Source organism: Bufo bufo, chromosome 1 (assembly GCF_905171765.1).
Source record: "Bufo bufo chromosome 1, aBufBuf1.1, whole genome shotgun sequence".
NCBI lineage: Eukaryota > Metazoa > Chordata > Amphibia > Anura > Bufonidae > Bufo > Bufo bufo.
This window is the reverse complement of record NC_053389.1, coordinates 758,730,660-758,749,913: the sequence shown is the minus strand read 5'-3', so window position 1 is coordinate 758,749,913 and position 19,254 is coordinate 758,730,660. Positions and strand designations below refer to the sequence as shown.

At 47.8% G+C, this 19,254-nt stretch overlaps 1 protein-coding gene across 2 annotated transcripts in view; it reads right to left on the bottom strand.

The window, feature by feature from the left end:
• OGDH (oxoglutarate dehydrogenase) overlaps positions 1-19,254 on the bottom strand; it is a 64,794-nt gene that overhangs the window by 26,455 nt on the left and 19,085 nt on the right. Inside the window, exons 3-4 of one of the 2 annotated variants that reach the window (XM_040414578.1) lie at positions 7,434-7,622; positions 4,660-4,753 (exon numbers count right to left, since the gene is read on the bottom strand). In XM_040414578.1, coding sequence (XP_040270512.1) covers positions 4,660-4,753; positions 7,434-7,622 — 283 coding nt within the window. Of the gene's footprint in view, positions 1-4,346; positions 4,450-4,659; positions 4,754-7,433; positions 7,623-19,254 lie in introns of both variants that reach the window. The other variant, XM_040414577.1, reaches the window with a different exon arrangement.

The following is a 19,254-nucleotide window of genomic DNA, read 5'->3' as shown; positions in this document are numbered from 1 at the left end:
CCCCCATACAGTATAACATCTCCTTGTGGCTGCCCCATACAGTATAACGTCTCTTTGTGGCCCCCATACAGTATAATGTCTCCTTGGAATGTTATAGTTCTGTTTTTGGGCCTTTTGGTTGGTCAGTGGTCAGAAAATACATGTGTGTGTATTTTATTGTTAAAATTAGTATCGGTAATTGGTATCGGTGAGTACTTAAATAAAAGTATCGGTACTCGTACTCAGTCTTAAAAAAATGGTATCGGGACATCCCTAGTTGTAACCATAGAAACGAGCAGTTTCCATGAGTGCATCTCCATCTACCACCTCACGGCTTCACTGAAGAAACATTCCACGCTAAGCCAGCTTAGAAATTCTGTGGCCAGAGTGGATCAACGAGTGACAGCCTGGCCTGTATACAGTACTACAGGGAAAGCTGTCAATCAGTGATAGGACCGCCCCCTGGACTCCTAAGCCCAGAAAGAGCAGGGATTTATTGATAGTTTTACAGAATCTTCTCCCACAAAATTGTAACATAACAATCTGCTCAGCTGCTCCTAAACTATGATGCCAGTAGATCGGGCAGCATGTGCATGCCAACTGCTTCCCTTTAAGACATATGGATGCTATAGGATGGAGTCCCCTGTTAGGGACCCTTTCTATGAACCAGAGCTGAAAGCTGATATTACTCATTAGCTCACACAATGATTACATGGACAACCATTCATCTGAATGGCCACTACACTGACTTCCATCTCCCCCAGCAAACTCAGATGCTTGCTGGTGGTCTTGGCTGACTCTAGGCTGAACCAGATTGTGCCAGTTTAAGATGTAACCTGGTACCATTCTAAAATCTATTTAAAGGATTACTGATTTTTCATAAAACTTCAAAGAGACCCCCAGAGCTAAGCAAAGGGTCTGAATACTTATGTCCATGCCGACTTTTGGTTTTTCCTTTTTCATAAATTAGCAAAGATCTTGAACATTCTGTGTTCACTTTTTCATTATGGGCTGTTGAGTGCAAAACTTGATTTTTTTTAAAAAAATTAGCACAAAGACACAACCTAACCAAATGTGAAAGAAGACTGAAGACTTCCCGAATGCACTGTATATAGACAGAAGCACAATATACGTTTTTCCAAAAATTCAGTCCCTTAGTGCTCATCACATAGAGATCTACCTCTCTGTCTGTCTCTCTCTCTCTCTCTGTTTGTCTGTCTGTCTCTCTCTCTGTTTGTCTGTCTGTCTCTCTGTTTGTCAGTCTGTCTCTCTCTCTGTTTGTCAGTCTGTCTCTCTCTCTGTTTGTCAGTCTGTCTCTCTCTCTGTTTGTCAGTCTGTCTCTCTCTCTGTTTGTCAGTCTGTCTCTCTCTCTGTTTGTCAGTCTGTCTCTCTCTCTGTTTGTCAGTCTGTCTCTCTCTCTGTTTGTCAGTCTGTCTCTCTCTCTGTTTGTCAGTCTGTCTCTCTCTCTGTTTGTCAGTCTGTCTCTCTCTCTGTTTGTCAGTCTGTCTCTCTCTGTTTGTCAGTCTGTCTCTCTCTGTTTGTCAGTCTGTCTCTCTCTGTTTGTCAGTCTGTCTCTCTCTGTTTGTCAGTCTGTCTCTCTCTGTTTGTCAGTCTGTCTCTCTCTGTTTGTCAGTCTGTCTCTCTCTGTCAGTCTGTCTCTCTCTCTCTCTGCCTGTCTCTCTCTCTCTCTCTGCCTGTCTCTCTCTCTCTGCCTGTCTCTCTCTCTCTCTGCCTGTCTCTCTCTCTCTGCCTGTCTGTCTCTCTCTGCCTGTCTGTCTCTCTCTCTCTCTGCCTGTCTGTCTATCTATCTCTCCCTGTCTGTCTGTCTATCTCTCCCTGTCTGTCTGTCTCTCCCTGTCTGTCTGTCTATCTCTCCCTGTCTGTCTGTCTATCTCTCCCTGTCTGTCTGTCTATCTCTCCCTGTCTGTCTGTCTATCTCTCCCTGTCTGTCTGTCTATCTCTCCCTGTCTGTCTATCTCTCCCTGTCTGTCTGTCTATCTATCTATCTCTCCCTGTCTGTCTGTCTGTCTATCTATCTATCTCTCCCTGTCTGTCTATCTCTCCCTGTCCGTCTGTCTATCTCTCCCTGTCCGTCTGTCTATCTCTCCCTGTCTGTCTGTCTGTCTATCTCTCCCTGTCTGTCTGTCTATCTCTCCCTGTCTGTCTGTCTATCTCTCCCTGTCTGTCTGTCTATCTCTCCCTGTCAGTCTGTCTATCTCTCCCTGTCAGTCTGTCTATCTCTCCCTGTCAGTCTGTTTGTCTGTCTATCTACCGCACTCCTTTATAGTACATTTGACTCCACTAAAGGGTTTGTACGACAAACTCCACAGCCTGGGCCTAGGATCTGAGGTGGTCGCACATGCTCATTGCTGCTCCTTTCATCCCTATGGGACTGCTGGAGATAGCTGAGCGCTGTATGTGACCATCTCCAGCAGTCCTATATGGTTGAATGGAGTAGCAGCGGACATACATGATCCCCTGTTCCATTCAAATGGGAACACGGGGCCCCATTATCGTAACCGGCAGGGGCCCCAGCGGGCAGACCCCCCACTAATCACACACTGATCCCCTATTGTGTGAATAGGGAATAAGTCCTTGTCGTAAGACAACACTTTTAGAAGATCATTTCAGCTAAGGCTACTTTCACACCTGCGTTCGGGTGTCCGCTTGTGAGCTCCGTTTGAAGGGGCTCACAAGCGGCCCCGAACGCATCCGTCCAGCCCTAATGCATTCTCAGTGGACGCGGATCCACTCAGAATGCATCAGTCTGGCAGCGTTCAGCCTCCGCTCAGCAAGCGGACACCTGAACGCTGCTTGCAGCGTTCGGGTGTCCGCCTGGCCGTGCGGAGGCAAGCGGATCCGTCCAGACTTACAATGGAAGTCAATGGGGACGGATCTGTTTGAAGATGACACCATATGGCTCAATCTTCAAACAGATCCGCCCCCATTGACTTTCAATGTAAAGTCTGGACGGATCCGTTCAGGCTACTTTCACACTTAGAATTTTTTCTAAGTTATAATGCAGACGGATCCGTTCTGAACGGATACAAACGTCTGCATTATAGGAGCGGATCCGTCTGAGCAGACATCAGACGGACCCGCTCTGAACGCAAGTGTGAAAGTAGCCTTAAACATACATGAGATAAAACAGCTTTGACTACATTGGGAATACATGATCATACACTGGACCATCTGATTAAGGAGAGGAACAATCATTACTCATAGTTACAATTTACCAATTTCAGACAAACTTTATTTCAACGAAAAAAAGACAAAATACTTACGTGAAGAAGTCCATAAGATCAGTCCACAAGCAAAAAACATATTCATGCCCACCACATGCTCTATACCCCAAGCAACTGCGGCCCCACCGGATCCCCGCACACACCCAGAACATGCCACGTGAGGTTAGTGTTTATCAGCTGCACTAATCTAGGTTAGTGGTTTCTGGTGTGAGAGCAGCAGAAGCTTCTGTAGCCCAATAACCTGTTGTTACCCGTTCTACACTCAGGGCACCAACCAACAGCTTCTTATTCTTAAGGTGGCCATACATTCGAAATAACGATCGGACGCATTCCGGCCAATCAGTCGTCCATGGGATCTTTCGTACGAATGTTCCCACCAACTAAACTGCCCAAGCAGGGAGTTAGTTATTTATAAAAACAGACTTCCTGGTGCTTGAGCACAACATTCAGCCGATCATGCCATCAACATGCAGTTTTGGCCGATGAACTGCCAAAGTTTTCCAGCACAGTGGATTGTATTTCTGCCGTCAGCCATTGCGCTAGTTCTTCAAACGACAGTCGGCCGTAATGGCCAAAATCTGCCATTCCGGCCGACTTTAATCTTATATGTATGGCCACCTTTAGGGGAGGCACATCAACCCTTGCTTCATCTCTGTAAATATAGGTTTTACTCTTGGTGATTATTTGTTGGATAGCAGGTCCAAGGGCACCGAATTAAAGGGGTTGTCCAAGATTTTGATATTGATGGCCTATCCTCAGGGGTGTCAGACCGCCGCCGATCAGCTGCTTGAGGAGGTTGTGGTGATCTGGAGCGCTGCCTCCTCATCTCACAGCTGATCGGCGGGGATGGCGGGTGTCGGACTCCCACCGTTCAGATATTGATGACCTATCCTGATAATAGGTGATGAATATTAACGGGTGGACAACCCCTAATATCAACATCGCAGACGTCCCCTTTAAGAACCAGCATCAGGCGTACTGCCATGTCTAGACTATGGAGAAGCTGTTAGCTGGGAGCTCTGAACCTACATAATAGCAAGCAGGGGACAAACAAAAATCTTGAGGGTGGGCGAGAGGGGAGTGATAAGCAGTGACCATTCTAGCAGAGCTACTGGCCCTCACCGAGTTTGTCTGAGGATGTGATAATGTCAGCTGGCACACAGGAATCCAGATCTGCATCCAGAATGCCCAGTGGGTCAAGCTGGGCAACATGGTGCCCACGGATCTACATAGAGGAAAGGTGCCGGGTAGAGGAGAACAGTAAAGGAGGACAGAGGATGGATGAAGTGGAGTAAGGGAAAAGGATCGTTGGGGAGTAATGGAATGGGGGAGGGGATACAGAAGAGGCACCACGTAAAATAACAAACACAAAAAGAAAGGGAAAAGAGGAGGAAAAGCAAAAAGAGTTACAATGAGTTTGGTCCATAATCCTCACCGACATACGGCGGACCGACAATTACTGGAGCGTCATCAAAATTAACAGTGCTAATTCCGAGGGGGTCAAGTTTTGCAATGTGGTGACCCCTTACCTAGAAGCAATGACACAAACTGGTTAATGACACCTACCCCACCCCTATGTGATCAATAGGAGAAGTGACAGAAATGACCACCTCAGCAACACAGAAAGCCGGAAGAGATTTACGCTGTGGTTAAAGGGCATTTCCTCCTCAAGGAACACTTAGCAGTAACTTTTTGTCCTTGAGCCGCCCCCTCTGTTAAAGCCTCATGCACATGACGGTATATTGCTTCGGTGTGCTAAAAGTGCACTGTGACCCATACAAGATCCGAGAATCTCACTGCAGGTCCAATGTGTTTTTTGCAGATGAGAATAGTCCTAGTCAGAGACAAAAAGGAAAGCACATGGAAGCGTTTTGTTTTTAAGGGATCCGTATTTTTATGGACACGGCTGTGTGCATGAGGCCTTGGCTGGAGGAGTCTGAATGAAATTTCTTTCCTAGTGTCCCAGTGAGACATCCTGCGCCCAGTATGGTGGCATGCACTGGCATTGGTCACCAGCTCTTTATTGGGCCCCTTTCACACGAGCGCGTATTCTGCGCGGGTGCAATGCGTGATGCAAACGCATTGCGCTGCACAAAATCCGGACCCATTAATTTCAATGGGTCTGTGTACACGTGCGTTGGTTTTCACTTATCAGTTGAGCGTTGCGTGAAAATCGCAGCATGTTCTATATTCTGCCATTTTCACGCAATGCTGGCCCCATAGAAGTGAATGGAGCTGAGTGAAAATCGCAAGTGCGGATGCGATGCGTTTTTCACGGATGATTGCTAAGAGATGTTGCTTGTATACATTCAGTTTTTTATCACGCGCGTGCAAAACGCATTAAATCGCATTGCACCCGCGTGATAAAAACTGAACGCAATCGCAGACAAAACTGAATGACTTTGTTTGCGAAATCGCTAATTTTTCACTGAACGCATTCCCAACGCATCCGGACCTAATCCGCACACGCTCGTCTGCAAGGGGCCTTAGTGGCATGGGGAGAAACGGTCAATCAGCAGAGGGTGGAGCCCACCGCTCATGAATATCTAGGACTCACTCCACAGTCCAGCGCGGCTTTCATTTTTGAATTGGAGTAAAAGAAATAAAAGCTGCGCTGTGATTGGATGCTGTGGGGGCCAAACACAGGGGGATGGGCTATTTATCAAACTGGTGTAAGGTAGAACTGGCTTAGTTGCTCATAGCAACCAATCAGATTCCACCTTTCATTTTCCAAAGGAGTTGTCCAAAATGAAAGGTGGAATCTGATTGGTTGCTATGAGCAACTAAGCCAGTTCTACCTTACACCAGTTTGATAAATGATCCCCATCAGTTTTTGTTTTTAGACAGTTTTCATAACCCTCTCCTGATTTTGTTCTAGTGTCTGCAAACTCTGCACCATTACTTTACCACTATTCCAGACATAAACTGTAGGGTACTTACATGTCTGTCCGTTTGGCCTACCCAAGAAACAAAATGGCTACAGAGAGATGCAGGATATTACACCCATCATGTATGGTTATAAAAACTCAGGCACTTAAGGGGCATATAGGGGGTATTCTAACATCATTTATAGCATATCCAAAGGGCACTCAACAAGGGGGATCTAACCTCTGTGGCATTACCCTTTTAGTAAGCAGGGGTCCCACCGTTATGATGTAGAAGTCAAACAGCAGCTTGTGCAGAACATAGGGGGATCAGAGGAGGGTCTGCCATAGACTAGAATGGAGGAAAGCGTCTCTCACTCCTTTTGTGGGGGCCACCTGGTTCCTACTACACCACGGGGGGCCCAGGACGTCCGTTCATCCAAGTCCCTGAAGGAGGTTTACACCTCATGCATGTGGTCAGCTTCGGGCTCGATTTCTCTTTACAATGTTATACACCTATAGGAAGCATAGACGGCTCCAACAGTACACTCTCTAGCTGCACACTTTGTTGTCTACCATAGATCCGCTATGAAATGCCCTAATCGCTGGCACTGAATGTGGAATGTCCGTGGATTCGGTAAGGAATCGGGCACGGACGTATGACCACAGCCTAATAACAGACTGTAGACTAAAGGAGGACTACTGCACGTGTACACTCCTTGGTCAACCTGTATAATAAGGAACTGCATTTACACCTCCTTCATATCTTTTTGAAAGGCTTCTTACACAAAAGTGATGTACCCCTGCCACTACCCTGCAGAAAAAGGGCCCTTCCTTAAGGTGGTCTGCATCCTGAAAGAGCCTGCTAAAAGACAAAGGGGGATCTCAACGTTTATGCTATATCACTAGGCTATGCCACAAAGGTCAGATAGGAGTGAGTCCCAGAGGTAGGACCAGCACCTATCTCCAGAATGGAGACCCAAAGTAAGGTAGAGCAGTTGTGCATACGCGACCACCCTCCATTGACCACTACAGGAGTACCAAAAACAGGGTGCTGGCTGAGCCATTTCCAGCAGTCCCATAATGGTGAAGGGAGAAGGTGGTTACGTGGACTCCACAAAATAGACTAGTGCCCACTTGACTACTTTTGGAAGTTCCATGGCAGTAAATGGAGAAGACGCCCCGTTCTGAAGATAGCAGCGGGTCCCAGAGGGATTGGCACCAATTTGACATCTGCAGCATATCCGAGTGATATGCTCTAAAGGTTAAGACGGAATAACCCCTCTAGGTACTATAAGAAAGGAGAAGAAAGCAAGTGAGACTAGAGAGACAGGCAAGAACATACCTGATATGCCCGGATGAGGGACTGCACAGCAAGATGATCCTCTACTAGTTTGTCTATGTTTGGCTGCGCCTGCACTAGTGACTGTGCATGGGTCAGTGCAGACAGGCTGGTACCTAGGGGTGGAGGGCTCTGGTAAGCTGTTCCAGGTGCTGCGCCGGCATTGGCGTTCTGGAAGAAGATGTCCCATGACTGTAGAAACAGAAAAATGAACTGTAAACACACTATGCCAATGTAAGAACGTCCTATACATGAGGCGTGTTGGAATGCAAAATCAGTGCTGTCAAAGACTGACAAAGAAGTTTTCTGAAATAAACATTTCACAATAAGTGCAGGAAGCAAAACTGCTGACAGCACTAGGTTGGGAATGGAGAGAGCAGAACAAACATACCTTTGGTGGATCTTTTAATATCAGGAGTAGTGTGAATATGAAGTTTTATTCTGCCTGGTTCTGCTCCTGCAAATTCCCAGATTACAGCTTCACTGCAAGGTGCTCTTCTGCATTGAGCTGGTTCACAGCCCCCCTCCGTTATGAGTGACAGCTGAAGTGGTCTTCTGGTTGGCTACTACAGCTGTCACTCAGAGCGGAGGGCAGGAGCTGTGAAGCCGCTCAATGCGGAGAGCCCTTTACTCTGCCCTAGGCCATTGCAGGAACAGAAGCTGGCAGAATAAAACATCATATTCACACTACTACTGATGAGAAAAGCTCTGCAAAAGATACGTTTGTCCGGACCCCACCTTTAGTAAGGTCAAAACTGCTGGCTGAGTCCCTTTACCTAGTAGTTCCACTGATACTCTCCCGTCAGACGTGACACAACTGGCCACTGAGCAGTACACTTACCATATGACAACATCAAGTATCCTGAACCTGCATGGGTTCTATCAGTGGAGGTACACTTTAAATTGTATCTGTCAGGCAGTTTATGCTACCTTATGTGATGGTAGCATTAAGTTATGACAGTCACGGAGATTACAGCAGTTCACCGCTTATCAATATAAAGCATTTTTTTCTGAAATCACACTATCAGGTGCAGCACTGGCGTCCTCTCTGTGCACAGGCAGAAGGCCGTCAATAAGCAATGGGTAGAGCCCACCACTCAAGGGACTCCACTTCGCACACACATCATGGACAGGACTCCTGTGCTGCACCCGATAAAGTGTGATATAATGAAAATGACTGGAAGTAAGTGACAAAATGCCATCATCAGGGTGACTGGCACCACTATCGCTACGATATGCCCCTGTTGTCTGATAGGTGTGGGTCCCAGAGAACGGAGCCCCGAAAGTTTTGGAGGGCGCACTGCGAATGCGCAGCCGCCCTGCATTAATTTCTATGGGGTTGCTGAAAATAGCCGAGCGCTGGCTCAGCTAATTCCATCGGCCCCATAGAAATGAATAGGAGCGGTGGCCTCACAAGTGCGGTGTGCTCCCATTCTCACTACTACGGGGAGAGCGCTAGGTGGCGGCCAGACCCCGGTAAACCCAGGGTCCTCCGTCCACCACCTTCACCGATCAGTTCTCGGTGTAGGTGCAGCTCCCAGAGGTGGGACCCACACCTATCAGACAATGGGGCATATCCTAGCGAGATGTCTCCGATGGAAATACCCCTTTAAGGAGCATTTAAACACAAGAATACAGAATAAACACTGAATAGTCCTTGAGTCTCGCTCTTGTGCAGATACAAGACAATCATAGAGAAGGAAATGCCCCATAGCTAGCACTCCTAACCACCTGAAATAGATGCTCCTGGAGTCCCCATCCCATTTTAAAGGGATATTCCAGCAAAAAAAAAAAAAAAAAGGCCTACCGTGGAATACAAATGCCCGGCTCCCTCAGGCGCTCCACTTCCAGCTCCTGTGTTGATACGGAAGGAAATGGCTGCGAATGGCGCTCACCTACCTCAGCCATTGACTGACTGTCCAGTATTCACAGCCATTTCCTGCTGTGTCTGTACAGGAGCAGGAAGGGAAACGCATCGGGGAACTGAGCGCCGGCAGAATGGCCGCCGTGGGGATTATTTTTCTACACCTTTTGTATCCCACTGTAGACCTTTTTCTGATTTTACTGTAGTACCCCTTTAATGACTATAGAACAGAGGTCGTATTACATTTTTTCCGGAAGAGTAAAAATATTCCTCTTACAATTTTTGAGGAATAGTTGCAGTAATTCAAACAAATAATACGTAGGCCTACAGAATGTTAAGGGCTTGTTCACATTTGCACTGAAGGCTCCGATCGAGGCCTCTTTCGCAGATTCTATCAAATATATAAAAAGAAACTGAACGGATCCCATCCTAGTAATGGAGTCTGAACAGCTCAGTTTTTTGCCCAATCCAGCACAACAACAGAAATAAATAGCGGTGGTGTGAACATGGCCAAAGAGGTGGGTATTAATGTAGGCGAACCAGTTCTAGTCTAAATAACCCTTCTTTTCTCCGTTCAGCACCCTCCAACATACAGCTCCATGTAAATGAGAACATTGACCTTTCTACATCACCCCTCCCTCCAGGACAAGGCTAATTACCCCCAGGGAGGGGTCTGGAGTGAATGCACAGCAGGCAATTATAGTCGAGTGATAAAGTACAGGCTATTATAGCGGATCTTCCCTGCACTTTATATTGAGGCCGTCTTCAGCATCGCGCTCAGCAGCGAGGAGAAGCAGTGCTCAGCTGAGAGCTTCCGACTCCTCGTTCTAGAGATCAGCGGGGGTCTCAGTGCTGGGAACCCCACCAATCAAAATTTTTGACATGTCCCTATGACACATCAAAAGTTTCAAAAACTAAAGCCCACTGCCACCAAGAAGCTGCTTACCCCGCCAGACGCCACCCTGTGAAGATCGCGCACCGCTGCACAAGCCTCCTTCTACCCAAACCAACCAACAACAAAGATCCTTGCTGTATGGAGCTTTATTATTGCATATTTCAGGCACCAGCAATATCGCTCTGCACAGTTCACAGCGCGCCCTGCGCTCATGAATCACCGGGAAAAGTCTAACATGTGCTCAGGCTCGGACTTGCCCACCGGGAAGGCGGGGGATTCCTCGGTAGGCCCCCAGTCTCCTGCGCCTGGAGATCAGACAGAGTAGTAATTATTTCTCTTGTTTCTCAGGAGAGAAAATTATTGTAGCCACTAGGTGGCAGTATCGCACAGTGAGGCAGCCTCCTACTAGTGTAAATTGTACAGGAGGCCCTGCAGTATCTTCTAAACTTCCCGGCTGCTGGCAGTGAAGGAGGAGAGAACATGTCTGGCCATCCTCCTGCCCTCCCTGCTGTCAGAAAACTGGCTGCTGGAGAGAAAGACTCCTCTGCGGTGCTGGGCTGATTTCTCAGATGTGTGACAGTAGTGAGCTGTAGGAGACTGTAAGGGGGAAATAGGGGATTTGTTTATAGTAGACTCAGATCTGTGTATGTGTGCTGCTCTCTGCAGAGTTCAGAGTGGCATTGGGGGGACTCTGCCCTAGGTCCCCCCAATGCCTTGGCTTTAGGTGCACCCCCATTAGTGCCACAGCTCCAGATGCCCCCCAATGCCCCCACTCTAAATGCACCACTAATATTGCCTCTTCTCCAGTTACCCCTGATCCAGGATCCCCACTATTACCTGCCTCAGGTGACCCTAATGCCTCTGCTTCAGTTATGACCCTCCGTTTGTGCCCTTTGCTCACGTTGCTCCTTTAGCGCCTTTGCTTGGGCTTTGTTAAAGGTTATGACCTGCAAAGGGGGTTGGACTTATGACTGAAAAATTCTCCAGTATTCACATGTATGGTTTACATGGCGGTAGTGAGGATATTCCGTATTTACAGGCATCACTGTTGCCATGTAAAGAGATACTGGTGGTGAAGGATTTAAAGGGGTTGTCCAGGTTTTCAAGTTATCCTCTCCACACCATAGGGCATAACTATATGATTAGTGGGGTCCGATTCTGCGACCCCCTCCACTGATCCCAGGAACGGGTCCTGTTCCCTCTTTTTGATGGCGTGGCAGGTCACACATATGCTCCATTTATTCTCTTTGGGACCACTGGAAATAGCCAGCGCTGTACTCTGCCATCTCCAGCGACCCCATAGAGAATGGATGGAGAGGCATATGCTCCACCTGCCACTCAATGAAGAAGGGGGATCAGTGGGGGCTCCAGTGTTCAGACCCCCACAGATCACTTAGTTATCCCCGATCCTGTGGATAGAGAATAACTAGAAAAGTGGTCCTTTAACAGGCGAGCATTTCTATTATAGTTTGACACATATTTTGGGCCATTTTTATTTATTTTTTTACACCCACATAAAACCTTTAAGGATAGGGAATGTGAAAAGGTCCAACAGCTATGACACGACAGGTGATCAAGTGTCTGACTGATAGGGGGTCTGACTGCTGGGACCCCCATGATCAAGGGAACGTGGTCTTATGACCCTTGTGTACATAGATTGGTGGTAATGTAATGTAATGTCTCAGGACCCCTTTTTTCATGATCAGTGGTGTTCCAGCAGTCAGACCCCAGCAATCTGATATTTATCACCTATCCTGTAGATAGACAATAGGTCATTATGGGAGGACAACTGTAGATTATGTGCAAACTGAGGAGGTTACGATTTGGTAAATTTCATGCCAGACATTTATGCTTAAAGGGGTTAAAGGGTTTGTCTCACTTCAGTAAATGGCATTTATCATGCAGTTAACACAAGACACTTACTAATGTATTGTGATTGCCCATATTGCCTCCTTTCCATCACATTATACACAGCACGTATCCGTGGTTATTACTACAGTGTAATCCAGTGCTCATAGGCCAACACCTTTACATATAATGTGCCAGCACGACCACCGCTGCTGGATAGCAGAGTGGTCACAACCATGGATACGTGCTGTGTATATTGTGATGGAAAGGAGGCAATATGGGCAATCACAATACATTAGTAAGTGCTTTGTACTAACTTTCTCTACATGATAAATGCCAATTGCTGAAGTGAGACGACCCCTTTAACCCCTCTAAGTGTGCTACACTTAATAGGGTTAGGCATAAATGTCTTGGTGTGTGCATTGCGTGTTTCCTATGTGTGATTGGTGTGTGCTATATATGTTCTATGTATCAGTGGTGTATGTGCAGTATGTGACATATGCATCCGTGGCATGTGAGCCACGTATAAGTGTCTTGTGTCCCACATCTGTCCAATGAGTGATCGGTCTGCGCTGCGTGTGTCTTGTTTCTGACTGACTAAAGTGCAGGATATCCATATACGTGTAAATTCTGCCACATGTATGTTTGGGCATTTTGCTGTGAATGTCTGCCATCTTACTTCATCTTTAATATTTCGGTTATCACTGTAAGTGTCAGGAACACGACCGTTGGATGTTTTGCAGTCTGCAAATTGCGGATCCGCAAAACATGGAGACCGGATGTGTGCATTCCACATTATGTGGAACAGAACAGCCGACCTCTAATAGAACCGTCCTATCCTTGTCTGTAATGTGGGCAAGAATAGGACATGTTCTATCATTTAGCAGAACGGCCATGCGGACATACAGACACGGAATGCACATGGAGTCTTTTTTTTTTGAGGCCCATCTGAAGTGAAGGGTACAGACATGGAAAAAAAAAATAAGTTAGTGTGCAGGAGCCCTAAGGTGGGCCCCCAGAATCAGTTACACTGGTGGGCCCTAAGTACCCCAGTCCGACACTGCGTGTAATGATACTTTTTTTTAGGGAGTAAAAGGCGTCTACAGCGTTATTGCGACCTCTGCCATAGTACATTTTCCAGTCCCTTGTCCAATATCATTGCAGCACCTGCAGATACCACATCCCTGTGCCACCACCCATTGATATGGGAACAGAACTACCCTGGAATGGTCCTACTCTTCCCAGGGGCCCCAAAGCAGCAGAGCAGGCGGCCTCTAGGTGCTAAGATGCTAAAAAGTCTACTGAGAAGTCGGGGGCCAGCTTGGGGCCTCCTGTGTCAGTTTTGACGGTAAGAATAGTGTAGCGTGCAGGGCTGAACTTCGACAGAACCCAACACGCCCCATTATAAGTCATGGGGGTCCCTTGGGCACCGCTTGCATCCGCGGTATGAATTGTGGCTTCTGCAGAGGTGGAGTGTCTGTGCAGCGCAGGCAGATGATCTCCATCACCTCACACTTCAGTACCCGGAGTCTCTATGTGTATATATATATATATTATGTACGGTAATTGTTATTTAGGTCATTTCCTTATACAGTCTATGGGCCCAGGGCATCAGCACGGCCAGTGCTAGTCCTTCTAGGACTCCTCACCCCCATAGATAATGGTCACCTGCACCGCTGGACTTTAATACACCACACCGCCAGACTGCTTAGTAATAACCGGCTTCACACAAATAGCAACTCCCTTCTTTTCTGTGAATTCAGCAGAGACATTCCCCAAGTCAGGACTTTTAAGGCGAAACTGTCAGCAAAATACTATTTCCTGCCGTGTTTGGGAACACAAAGTCCTAGTGTATCAGTGAGGTAACCTCCCCGGAGAGCTGGTTAAAGGGAAACCAATCAGCGCTGTACAACAATATGGTCTGTATGTGCATGCTGCCGACAGCGCTCTCTGAACCAGCCTTGTATACTAGGGCATGTTCTGTGCAGGGGTGCACAAGGGAAGCTGAGATATGGTGGCCTGTTAGATGGGACTGCCCCTGTGCTGCTGGTCACATAAAGGAATCTGTTATAACCCGTGTCCTCCGCCACTCTGTTCACCGCTGGCATCTCTCCCCACCGGGCCTGGCCGCCAAAATACCTGTGCTTCTTCCTTGCAGGTCGTAGCGTGCTTCTTGCTGGCATTCCTCTCCTTCATGCAGGCTAGCCCGGCTCCTGCTCTACCCAAAGGGTGCATGCGCTTTGCCTCTTAAAAGGACCAGTGTGTGCACCCTAATACTCATCAGCCAATGGCTGTCGACCTTGGGGTACTTAAAAGGGTTTTCCATTATTTTCATACTGATGACCTATACACAGGACAGGTCATCGGTATCTGATCGGTGGGGGTCCAATACTCAGGACTCCCACTGATCAGCTGTTTTGAGAAGGCACCGCTGTGGTCTCCTCACAGCTTACCATTGTATAGTGGCGGTGATTGGTATTGCAGCTAAGCTCCATTCACGTGATCGATGAACGTGTCGTCACTGACCTGAGGAAAGCTGGGAGCTTCTCAAACAGCTGATCAGCGGGGGTCCCGGGTGTCGGACCCTCACCGATAAGATATTGATGACCTATGCAGAGGATAAGTCATCAGTTATAATGTCTCGGAAAACCCCTTTTAAGGCACCTTGCCCTGTGACTTGGCCCTTTGCCTCATCTCCATTCTGACCCTGAGCCACCCACCCTGAACTCGGACTGTTTATCAGGTCTGCATGCCCTGACTTTGGCTTGTCCCCGACTACGATTTTGACCGATTCCTCTGTTTTCTGCACCAGAGTCTCTTGGCCCCCATGGGTAAGTAGTCACTTGAACAGGGACTACACCAAGAGGTTGCGGTCTGGTAGTTCCCCTGCAGCGGAGTCCAGATCCATAGTCAGCTCCCTGCTGCCGTGTGCACAAAGCACAGAGAGTGTGTGAAGTCCTATTCACCCTGATAGAGCTCTATCAGGGTGAATAGGACAAGGGTTCTAGCCCCTAAGGGGACAAAAAAAACACAAACACCAAAATATTAAGTATAAATGAAAAAGAAAGATTTACAAAAAAAAAGCTACACGTTAACAATAAACATGTTCATTTTCAGCAGATTTTTGTAGGAATTTTTTGCTTTTTCAAAAATGAAAATGCACAGAATATCGGTATAAATTATCAGCTATCGGCCTGAAAGTTCATATATTATCGGTATCGGCTCTAAAAAAAAAAAATCAATATCGGTCGATCCCTAGCAGGAACATTGTGGTCAAAGGTGATTTTCATGGACGGGGTCTTGGAATGAAACAATACAGTAAAGGATGTGGTGGATCTCTCCTAAACAGCTCCCCGTGTCACAGCAGATTTGGTTTTGAGAAGATCATCCGGTTTTCATTACCCGAGTGCTGACAGTCTATAAGTAATACCCAAGCCCAAAACACAAAGTCAAGCAAAAGACCAGAGGTCGAGTAAAGGGTGAATTCCCTCTCGTCCCCACCCTAGGTTGTTGACACTATTTTAAGAATCCTGGTAAGTCAGAAGAAGGTGTGGGGGAGGGGCACCCTTTTAGACGAGGCAGGCATACAATCAGTGCAATCAGCAGCGATCTGTCCCGGCTCAGTCCTAGGGAGAAACCACAATAATAGAAACTACTGTACTAAACCCTGGGCCTATGGAGGGTCGTGCTCCTGCGGTGGCCTAGGGAAGGTAAAGGAGAAGCCCTTCCGCCTGTACTAGTGCTTCCAAGGACTCAGGGACATGATGTCCTCTAGATACCACGTGAATTCCTACACCCTCCTCGCAGACCGTTCCAGTGCGTCACTGATGTAGTTAACCCCGTTCTACCCAAAGGTACAACACTATGCTTAATACCTGCATAAGACTACCTACCCCTCCCAGATACTCAGCTATTTCTGAAAATGCTAAATAACATCCAACATGGCCGGCTTGATATTCTCTCCCGACTGGAAAATCAAGCTGGACAAGCATGACGGCTCTAAATTCTTAGCAGATTAGAACAGACAATTTGCGTACGACCCGACGTGCGGCCGAGCCATACCCGCCCGCGTCTACAAGATTTTGCTGTAAACATTGTGCGGCCACTGTCTACCACACGTGGGCCAGCCGACGATATAAACTGTATTTTCAAAAAAAGCTGGAGAAATAACTTGAAATCCATATACAATTCGCTCCAAGCCTGTAAATGAAATGGTTAACAACAATGGAAGCTGGATGGAGAATGGAGTAAATCAGAGACAACGTCGCAGAGCACAAGGGGTTAAGGCCTGCATGCTAACGACCTGACCCAACCTCTTTTCAAGGAGGCTTTCCCGTTGCTAGCTGGCGCCTCGCCAGTCCGGATGACACGCTATTTATTCCAGCTAGAACTGGCCTGCACGGTAACAGGGTGACTTTTAGCTGTGGGCACGGGGCCTGTGCCAACCTATAGTACGAGAGACCCAGAGCCCGAATAAAAGACAAGATGCACCATTCACAACCCAAGGAAAGCTGGGGGATGTCCGTCAGGGCAGCCGCATCACCCGTCAGTCACATACATGAGACCAGAGGATGACCAAAGGACTTTTTCCGTTCTAGTATTTAAAGAGGTTTTCTGAGATTTTAATACTGATGACCAATCCTCAGGATAGGTCATCAGTATCTGATCGGTGGGGGTCCGACACCTGGGACCACCGCCGATCAGCTGTTTGAGAAGGCACCGGCACTCCTGTGAGCGCTGCAGACTTCTCCGTGCCGTACATTGTATAGCGGCTGTGCTTGGGATCGCGCTCAAGCCCATTCACTGCAATGGGGCTGAGCTGCGCCTAGGCCATGTGATCGATGAATGGGACCTCACATGGTCTAAGAAAAGCTGTGAGCTTCTCAGACAGCGGATCGGCGGGGGTCCAGGGTGTCGGACCCTCACCGATCAGTTACTGAGGACCTATCCTGGGGATAAGTCATCAGGTATAAGGTCTTGGAAAATCCCTTTAAGCAAATAGTCTTCAAGAAGAGGGATTCCCCTCAAAAACCCCGTCCATGGCTGCATTATAGCACTGTATTAAAGGGGTATTCTGGTAGTGACAAGTTATCCCCTATCCTGTATTCGATTAAAAGGGGGCCCTACTCTTTGGGGCTCATTTAAGGAGACCTTAAAGGGTAAAGGGCCCCTATTCTAATGATCAGTAAGGATCCCAGAGGTAGGAACCCTACCGATCTAATAGTGATAGTTAACTTGTCACAGCAGGAATACCCCTTTAAGCCATAATGGTGCATTTACAGAAGTCTATGGGGCAATAACGCACCTTCATTCAGAGGCCTTTACTGAGGATGGATATGTAATCGAGAAGAAACCTTGTGCCAAGTTACTTTGGAAGGTCTATTATGAAGGTGTAATTCAGAGGCTTCATGCAGGGGCACGCGGAGTGCCTAAAAGTTCATGGTACGGGGCTGTAGGGACTCCATGTACCTTCATACAGGACACTTACACGTCAAGACCAAAGCAGCTTTGTGTAGGTGTGCAAAAACGGAGATCACAGTCATTGGCCATGATGGGACCCATACAACTACTTGGCACCAGAACCGTGGCTCAGTTCTCCGACCAGGAGGAGTGATCCCGGCATGGTTGATCCAACGTATGAGATCGTGACGTGATTTCTGCTTATTAATATCTTCTCGGTATGTGTACCAAAGTTTAGCACAGACCGCTATGTCACACTGTAGCATTCTTTTATTACAGACTCCGAGCACAGTGAGGAGCAATGCTTTCTTAAAGGGGATGTCCCCCTATCCACGGGATAAGAGATAAATGTCTGATTGGTGGGGTCCAACCACTGGAGCCCCCGCCAATCTAATAAAAAATAGGGGCCCATGCTCCCTGTTTGAATAGAGAGGCAGACAAACATGGTGGCTGCCACTCCAGAGACAGCTGAGCGCCTGTACTTCCCTATCTCTGACAGTCTTATAGAGTTGATTGGAGCGGCAGCCCGCATGCTGGTCTATCTCCGTCAGCATGCATGAACGCAGTTAAACAGGGGAGAATGGGCAACCCATTCTCATAATCAGTGGGGGGCCCCAAGTGTCAGACCACCACCGATCATATACCTACCCTCTATCCAGTATGGGACAGAGCCGTAATACTGCCGTGTTCATGAGCCCCAAGTTTTATACCCTAAATTTAAATCAGAAAACTCTGACGGCTCTCTGGTCCCCGTTTGGACTGGGTTAGTTTACACCGGTTAACGGACGCTCCTAGTTTGACTGCGCACAGGAGTGGATTATGACACTTTGGCCACAGCCTGTCCAGTCCCCGCTGTGTGAGCGGTGGCACTATACCCAGATTTCAAAGTCTAAACCTCTTAAGTCTCTAACCTTGAGCACATATGACAGGTAACAGGTACGGTATCATCCCTCCCACCATCCGCTGTCACACCCCTCACCAGACAAGAGGCCCTTCGCTGGTAGGAACGCGATGCAGATAAGGCCTCTCTACCTCCATACATCACATGGAAGACGTGCAACCTTGGGCTATAGATCGGCAATTGCTCTCCTACCTCAGGGCCAATAACCTAGTCACCTTTACACAGGCAAACACATTATATAGAGACAGAGGTGGGAACAACGGCCTATAGGGAAATACGGTAAAGACGACAGTCCGACTATCCTGGCTTATGGGTATGCCCCCATTGTCTTATAGGTGCGGGTCCAACCGCTGGGAACCGCACCTGTATTGAGAACGGAGCCCAGAAAGTGGCGGAGGGCGCACTGCGCATGTGCAGCCGCCCTCCATTCATTTTCCATGGAGCCGCCGAAAATAGCAGAGCGCTGTAGGGCCCATAGAAGTAAATGGGATCGGTCGCCGGTCATGCACGGTGCGCTCCCATTCCCTTCTATGGGGAGAGCACTTGGTGGTGGCCGGACTGGAGTCCTCCAGCCACCACTTTGTGGGGCTCCATTCCCAATATAGGTGTGGGACCTGCACCTATAAGACAATGGGGGCACATCGCTAGGATATGCCTCCATTGTCTGAGATGAGACATATAAATGAGACAGATACATTTTAGGCGACAACCAGCATGGCCACCATCGGGAGATATCCTAGAGTCAAAGTCTACTCAGATACTCAAGCCATATGTGATCTGGGATGTATGAGATTAGAAAAACATGGCTGCTCTCCTCCAGAAATGGCACCACTTTTCTCCATGGGCCGTGCCTGGT